This window comes from Nothobranchius furzeri, chromosome 15 (genome assembly GCF_043380555.1).
Source record: "Nothobranchius furzeri strain GRZ-AD chromosome 15, NfurGRZ-RIMD1, whole genome shotgun sequence".
NCBI lineage: Eukaryota > Metazoa > Chordata > Actinopteri > Cyprinodontiformes > Nothobranchiidae > Nothobranchius > Nothobranchius furzeri.
Window position 1 is genome coordinate 41,648,072 of NC_091755.1, and position 8,549 is coordinate 41,656,620.

Genomic DNA, 8,549 nt, shown 5'->3' on the forward strand with positions numbered 1-8,549 from the left:
GCGTTCTGCAGGGCAGCTGTGGCTACATCGTACATCGGCTACATTGAATGTGTGTGTGAGTGGGTGAATGACTGATTGTGTTGTAAAGTGCTTTGGGGGGTTGTAGAATGCTAAGCAGGCGCTACACAATTACAGGCCATGTCTCTCGTCTGGCCAGGCCACGCCCTTGGGAGGAGCTAAGAGATCAGACCAAAGTGGACTGCTGTAGTTAAGCTAATCCAAAAGATTTTGCATTCATGCAAACCGTTTTAGAAATGTTTACCCTCCAGCACTTGGGCTCGGCCAGTAATTCAAGCAGAAATGTGAGCTGCCATTTTCCTCTGCAGGGAGCCTCAGAAGCCGACGTAAATGTTTTACATATAACGTGCGGCAGTGCTGCAGCACATTTTATAGGCCTCTTCAAACCGCAGCGACCTACTTTGGTCTCATCTGGACCAGCTGTTAGCATCTTTGTTTGGTCGTTCTTCAAACTGAGGCTGTTCATAGAGCCATGGCCGAACTTTTCCAGATGAAGCAACCTGAGCTGTCACCAATTCCCCTTTTCAGCAAGGTAAATAAAACCCTTATCTGTGTTTAAAAAGAACCAAAAACGGAATTAGAGGACAAACACAGCAAGAACGTACAAAAGATGCCGAGCTATCGCTGCTTCACTACGCCAGGAGGTGAAGCCTTTGGGCCAGCTGGGGATGATCTGGAGATTAGGATTACAGGGAGTGGATAATTAGTGATACTGGTTCAATCAGGTGAAAACAAGAAATGTCAACAAATTCTAACTGTCTCCATGAAGAAAAGGCTTTACAGCATAGCAACGGTATCCAAGTGAAGGTTACTGTAAAGGACGACTGCATCCTGCTTCGTCTCATCCTTTTGTTCAGGATTAGAGTCTGCTGGCTACAGAGGAGCCGCTGATCACTTCCTGCGTGCTCCCAGTTCTTACCTGCCCTAGATTCCTTGTAAAACGTTTCCTCCCATGAATTATGGATGGAAAACAGTCCGACACAAAGGAACTTCTGAGAAAGCGTTTCTAAAAGCAACTGCCTTTCCTTTTGGCCGTCAGATTCGATTACATGGGTTTTGGCGTCCGGGACGAGTTCACGGCTTGTTTTCTGTTTGTCCTCTCGGTCCACCATTCACCAGATTACAGAATTATTTTTTCTGAGCCCGCTGTGTCTGGTGACAGCAGACGGGTTGATACAGCCAATGGGACCAGCTACTGAGCTTGGTTTCAGAATCGTACAGCATCGAAGGAGAGCTTGGGAAAATGCCTTTACGACCAGCTTCCTCTATCAGACTGTGTGTGGGAGAGACGTCAGGCTACGTTTGTTGATAATCATGACCCTGCGGGGTCAGCCGCAGGCCTGATGCTACACTCCTGCTAATGCTACGTGTGATGATTAGATTCTGTGCCCACATGCATGCCTAAAGTAAATGACTGTCATCAGTGACACAGCCTGCCGCCTCATTGCTCTGTTTGTCCTTACAACAGCGGCCCTATAGGCCCACTGTATGCCCACTCAGCTCCTTTATAATCAATACTCTGCATGCTTTGGAGCCGTTTTAGTCGCGTAAAGGCTGCGTGCATGGACGTCATTTTCGCTTTAGAATTGGGTGGGACACGGGGTGGGGGTGTGTGTGTGGGGGGGGGGGGGGGGGGGTATCTTTACAGTATGCTCTAATGCAGGGGTGTCAAACTCATTTTAGCTCAGGGGCCACATTGAGGGAAATCTAGTCCAGATTGTTTTCTTTGTTTTAATACAATCAATATAAAACAAGGCTGGAGCCTGAGGACAGTGTAGTACAAGTACAACACCTGAAGTGTACTTGAAAATTTGGAAGAAAAAAAAATCAACAAATAAAAAAACATTCCTAGGTGATTATAAGAGCTTACGGATCACATGGCAACATCAGTTTCATGCGGCACTTAAAGTATATTTGACTCATTTTACTTTACATCTTTTAGCTTTCACCGGCACATCAACATCAGGAGTCACATCCTGAGTGGCGGCCATCTTCAGGATGTGATTCAAGTTCTTGTGTGAGCCTTGAGCGCAGCTTTGTTTTATTTATACTCATTACAGAGAAAACTTGCTCACAATGATACGTTTATTTTCACTCTACACTGTAAAGTATGAAAATAAAGTTTACACAACCATCTCGCGGGCCGGATTTAACCCGCTTGCGGGCCGAATCCGGCCCGCGGGCCGCATTTTTGACACCCCTGCTCTAATGGGAAACAGGCTTCAACACTAAAGTTGTTTTCCTCTTGGTCCTAGAGCTCAACCACTGTCAGTTTGATGTAGCGTAATATTGTTTTTGGATGGTAAAAAGTGCGGGGTCAAAACTTGACTTTGGAAAAAGTGGGGAGGACATGTCCCCCCTGTGCCCCCCCAAAAATTACGTCCATGGCTGCATGTACCACAGCTGTGTTTCATTGTTGGATCACATTCCCCCACCCAGAAGACTCTAACCCTAACATTAAAGGGGAGGGCTTTATTCTGGTTTTAGGGTTAGGTTAGGGTGGGGTCTGGAAAGCATCACCAGTTTGATTGCTATCCTGCCTGTATGATAAAATCTAACTGCGCCTGGGATGTGCCTTGCTTCCTGTCCGTTGGCAGCTAGGATTTGCCCCCACGCTCCTTTTCCTGGAGACTACAGCAGGTAAAGTAGGGTGGATGCGATTCAGACCGACGCAGCCCCCACCCCCTTCACCTTTGTGGTCTTCACTTTGTGTCCAGAGATGCACGACCAGCCGGTGAGGTCGGGAAGAACTCGGCACTCCTCCCCCTCCAGACACGGCTCCATCTTACACCACCACTTCTGACGCACAATAGACGCTGCAAGGAGAGAAAAGAGGTTGTGGCCGAAGGTCACCTTTCAGACTCCGAGGCTTCAAAAGGAAAAAGACAACAAAGAGTTTCTTGGAAAAACATCCTAATCAGATGTCACACTCCTTAAAAGCCTCAGAGTGAGTGAGCTCCAGAGAAAGTGACTCAGCGTTGACACAAAGCACTTCTGTGTCTCATCAGAATCTTTCCTTTTAGAGGAGAAGAGGGTTACCTTCCACACAGGAGGGCAGCGCCCTCGTCGTCCCGGCTACCTGTCCGGGGAAGCACGAACACTTGACTGTCTGAGAGCGCTCTTCAATCTTATTCTTGTTGCAGCAGCGACGAGCAGCAACTACTTCACACGTCCCCGTTCTCTCCTCTGAGGATTCTGGAAAAGACCCGTTCAACATGTGGGTTGGCTTTACCTTCCAAAGGTGACATTTCCAGTCTGATTATTCCAACAGAGAGCAACAGATTCTTGTTGCTTTTTTAAATAGTCAATTAAAACAATCTAATCACTGTAGGGGAAGCAGTACACCTCCGAATGTAGCGTTGTTTCTAAAGCTTCAGTGCCCCCCAGTGGATCGTCGGCTCTTCACCACAGACGTGTCTGCTCACCTTCAGACTGCATTTGTGATCTGCAGGTAACCCAGCGTGCAGACGCTGGAGAACCCCAGAGAGTTTGGAACGATTTATGAGTCAAAAAAAGAAATGATGTGTGTTTTTACACTCAGTGACGTCTGAATCCTGCTGCTGCAGGAGTCCAAACACAAACGCTACAGCTGCTGGAGCCGAGCCTCTGCTGCTAAAGTAGGCTGGAGTTGGGTGAGCAGAACGCAAAACTGAATAAATAACACAAAGCAGAGAGCCATAAAAGCTATGTAAACACCGAAAACGCTAAAATCGTAGAAATGAGACTAATAACTTCACAGCAAACCGTGACTAAAACCAAAGACTGTGGCGTGATGGCTCCGGTTACCATGGCAACCCGGGCTGCAAACCTAACCTGCTGAATCAAGCCAGGTTTGCGGATCAGGGATCACACATCTGAAGCCAGGCAATCAGCTCATCTTGGAAAACGAGACAAATTAAAAACACACTGATGCGCGTTCAGCGAGAGTCTGAGTTCAACCGTTTGATTTGACTTCACTGAGGAGAAAATAGGAAACTTCTGAGCAGGGAGGGGTTTCCTCAAACGGAGACTGAAGCAGGAAGCGAAAGGCTCATTCTGAACTCACGTCACATTTTCTAATCTTTGACACGTCGACGAGTGTCTGCTCCAACATCTACGTGTCTCAGAATACTGGACAGGATCCTAAAAACATTAGGATGATAGATCTACTTTACTCCACATCTGTGAGTCTGTTTTCATTCATTCATTCATTCATGCATTCATTCATTCATTCATTCATTTATGATTCACCTGTTCCATTTAATTCAGGATCACGGGTATCTTTAGCAGTCAGGGTGAGACATGGTGTACATGCCAAGGTTTAACATTCACACCAATAAGACCATATGTCTGTGAAGGTTCTCAGTCATCCAGGTCATTGTAGTCCAATGAGCTTGAAAGAAAAGCGTCTGGACTTCTTTGAGTTGCTTGAAGACGTTTCACCTCTCATCCGAGAGGCTTCTTCAGTTCTGAGGTCAAATGGTGGAGAGTCCCAGATTTAAACCCAGTGGGAGTTTCCCCCCAAAGAGGGAACAAAAGACCCCCTGATGATCTTCTATGAGCCAAGGTGTGAGGGTGGGTGTGGGTCCTATTCAGCCAGAGTTCAATGAGCTCACCCGAAACTCTGGCTGAATAGGACCCACACCCACCCTCACACCTTGGCTCATAGAAGATCATCAGGGGGTCTTTTGTTCCCTCTTCGGGGGGAAACTCCCACTGGGTTTAAATCTGGGACTCTCCACCATTTGACCTCAGAACTGAAGAAGCCTCTCGGATGAGAGGTGAAACGTCTTCAAGCAACTCAAAGAAGTCCAGACGCTTTTCTTTCAAAGCTCCTTAGACACCAATAAGGCCAGTTTAACCCTTTGATGCATAATAGTCACTACAGTGGACAGGTACTCAAAATTGTTATTTCTTTGTTTTTGCTATTAAGCACAGCTGTTGAAGACTTTATTGCATTTGAGCCCCTCCATTTGGACTTCAGTAAGCCAAGCCAACATATTTCATGCTCAGAATGCACGCTGTCCACTGAGGTGGACATGCAATAAATTATTTGTAAATTATAAAATTTTCCAAAAATAATTTGTTGAAATTTGTTTCATTCACACCTAAAAACGAATGAAAAAAATTGTTTAAAAAAATCATGGTTGAAGATTTCATAATTCATGCATCAAAGGGTTAAGTTGACCTGACATGTACGGCACCAGCCAAAGGCTTGATCGCACCTTCCCAATATTCCCATTTAAACTTCAGTGGAAGGAAACAAGAGAGCATCCAAAGTACAGTTGAACCAGCAACCTCTTGCTGCAAGGCAGCAGTGCAAACCAAATAACAGCAGTCATTAGAAAGACGCGTCTGAAATATTCTGTTTAACCGAAAAACACAAAAAGTCACACACACACACACACACACACACACACACACACACATCCTTCGTTCAGTGCTACCTGATGATAAAGTGTAGCCACCTTTGCGTTCTTTTCTTTTTAACGAGGCAGAAACCGTTTCAGTGTGTTCGTTTTAAGAGTCAAATCTTTTAGGATTAAAGAAAACCAAATGTTTAAGTCCAAATCCCACCTCCCTACACGTTTAGCTTTTACTCAGTGAGACATCTTCTAATCCAGCCTTAAATGAAACCCATCCAAATTTTTAATCATCAGATGACAACAAAGTGAAAAACGACCGACAACCAGATCGTTTTATGGTGTGTCAGGTCAGAAAACCCTAGACAGGAACGCCCAAAGCTCTGGTGTCAAAACTAAAGCCTGTTTGTGAAAACAGACACTTAAAGTAGAACGCTGGCTCGTTTCACAGAGCTGCACCATCGCCCTGCAGAACGTTTAAAGCTGTTCGTACACAACATGCGATTTTCTTCCACATGAGCCAGTCTGGAGATGTTGTTGCCTTGTTGGAGCCTCCCATCAGACCAACAAGGCCGGTGACCAGGAGCCCTGTAATGAGCCCCTCTGGGTGTGTGAGTGGTCTGGCTTCGTCTGACGCTTACCTATCTGTCCTCGGGAGCTTTGGTTGCCACCGGACACAGGCTGGATGCTGAGCTTTATTATTATCACGCACAGCAATAAGAGGCTGCGGAGTGAAGGACACGTCGTTGCATTCGTCTCCATCATACCTGCACGGGAAAACAGAGCCGTGCAAACTTCACCATGTGGAAAAGGCTTTTGTCTAAACTCAGAGGGAAACCCTGACCTGATATGTTGTAAATTATCAGTGACCGAGGGCATCCAGCTGACCCCGGGCAGATTGGATCTGGCCAATAAGGAGCCTGATTGTGAGGGGTGAATGTGGAATGGACAGATGTGACTCATTTTGACTCATATTCTGCTTTCAGCGGTGCACAACTCCATGCTACGCTCGTCTTTACTCTAAAGTTAGATTCCTGATGAGTCACAGAAGAACTGGGACATTTTGATGCTAAATCACAGCATTCAAATGAGTCTGAGCAGCGATGACATGAAGTAACTGCTGGTTTTGCCTCTGGCTGTTTTACTAATCACATTTTTACAAACCTGCAGAAAAACACATATTTATCCGTTTCTGCTCGTGTTGCTCCAGATTTTCTATTAAAAACACGCAGACATTTTATTTTATGGATGGATACCATAATGTGAGACAGGTGAGACAGGAAAAACTAGAATCTGGTGCAAAAGTCCATTTATGTCAGTATTCCAGCTCAGACTGAGAGACCCTCTAAAGGCTCAGAAACCTTTGCAGGTGTTCTGGATTCATCAGGATAAGAGCCTTTGAGTCCAGCGCCTTTTCACAATATTCTAATCATCTGAGACGCATAATGTGGGGTTTTCATTGTCCTTCACAGGTCTAACAACTAAAGGCTGAAATATCTGGCTTCGTGTGTAATGAGTCCGTCTCATAGATTAGTTTCACCTTTGATTTAGTGACATAGGTGAACTTTTGCACTAGATTCTAGTTTTATCCCAAAAAAATCATCTTGTTATCATGTTTGCTAAAACAATGATATTTTAATCACATGCTGCTGTAAAAACACCAAACGAGTGCTCCGAATGTGCATCTGCTCTGTACGTACCTGCGTGCATGACGAACCATCGCATCAATCAGTCTGCAAATGTCACAAACGCCATGACGTTCAGGAGGAAAACAGATGCGTGCATCCTCATTTTCACGTTTCCACCTCAAACAAACAAAAATAAATGAATGAACGAATCCATGAACCTGCTGCCGAGTGAGCTCGTACAGGTGGAGGTGCACTCCCACACCTGAGACCGCGTCCCTCTCTGGAGTTACACTCTGGCTTCCAGTCAGGAAGCAATGCCAGAGAGACGAGCTCGTCGGCTTTACCCCGACAGGAAAATTCAAACTTAATCAAGCCAGAAACCATCTGCCCAGCGGACAATAAGCGGCCACTTTCATTAGCGCCTTAAGAAGCTTAAAGTCAGTAGACATCCTGTCACACAGAGGATCAGCTGCACACACTGGCCCTGTTTTTCTTCAGATTCGGCTTTAAACCAACCTTTTTAGCGTACCATACCAACTTTGTTTCTGTAGCTCAATTTAAGACACGGTGTGGGAGCCGACCAAGGTGCTGAACAGGCAGGATCAATTAAAACAAAAAGATAAAAGCAATAAGAAGATAAAACAAAACAATAAAATCTATTAAATCATAATGGGATAACATGAATCACTGTCTAAGAGCCAAGTCATAAAAGTAGGTTTTTAAACGAGATTTAAACACAGGCAGAGAGGATGCCAGCCTAACTGTAATGGGCCGTGTGTTCCAGAGCCACGTTCACCTCGTGATTTGTAGGACATCCGGGGAATGCAAAGCAGTAGACGGTCAGCTGACCTCAACACACGAGTAGGTACGTAGGGAGTCAGCAGGTCGGACAGATCAGGAGGAGCTAGGTCGTATAGGGCTTTAAAAACAAGCATCATGATCTTAAAACGCACACGAAATGTGATGGGGAGCCAGTGAAGATGTTCCAGGACTGGTGTAATACGGCTATGTCGACTCGTGTTTGGCATTTTTCACTGTTTCATTAAAAATACCAAATCACTGGTGAAATGTCAGACAGAGAACAGCCATAACAGGACTGAATGGGTCCTACTGGACGTGTTTGGTTTCATCTGGAGACCCTTTGTTCTGACTGGACATCATTTGCTTTCCTGCAACATTTTTTATAGCATTATTAAATTATTATCAGCACACTGGGACAGCATTCTCAACACATCATGCTATTAACAGCTTACTTCTCACACCACACCCTTTGTCAGGAATCTTGGTGTGACCTTTGACCCAGCTCTCACCCTGGATGCTCATGTCAGTTCTCTTGTTCGCTCTTCCTTCTTCCATCTCAGGAACGTTGCTAAGCTGAGTCCCATTCTGTCCCGCTCTGAACTTGAGACAGTTCTCCACACCTTCATCTCCTCACGCTTAGACTACTGTAACTCTCTTTTCACGTGTCTGAGCAGAACCTCCCTGAACCGTCTACAGGTGGTTCAGAACTCCTGTGCTCGGCTTCTGACCAAGTCCTCCAAACACACCCACATCACCCCGC

The 8,549-nt window shown here is 45.6% G+C and overlaps 1 protein-coding gene across 1 annotated transcript in view; it reads right to left on the reverse strand.

Annotated features, from left to right (window-relative positions):
- LOC107396426 (chemokine-like protein TAFA-2) overlaps window positions 1-7,320 on the reverse strand; it is a 12,485-nt gene extending 5,165 nt beyond the window's left edge. The window contains exons 1-4 of the mRNA XM_015976147.3: window positions 7,061-7,320; window positions 6,002-6,127; window positions 3,058-3,213; window positions 2,710-2,834 (exon numbers count right to left, since the gene is read on the reverse strand). Coding sequence (XP_015831633.2) covers window positions 2,710-2,834; window positions 3,058-3,213; window positions 6,002-6,127; window positions 7,061-7,085 — 432 coding nt within the window. The 5' untranslated portion in view covers window positions 7,086-7,320. The remainder of the gene's footprint in view (window positions 1-2,709; window positions 2,835-3,057; window positions 3,214-6,001; window positions 6,128-7,060) is intronic.
- Between the last annotated feature and the right edge of the window lie 1,229 nt (window positions 7,321-8,549).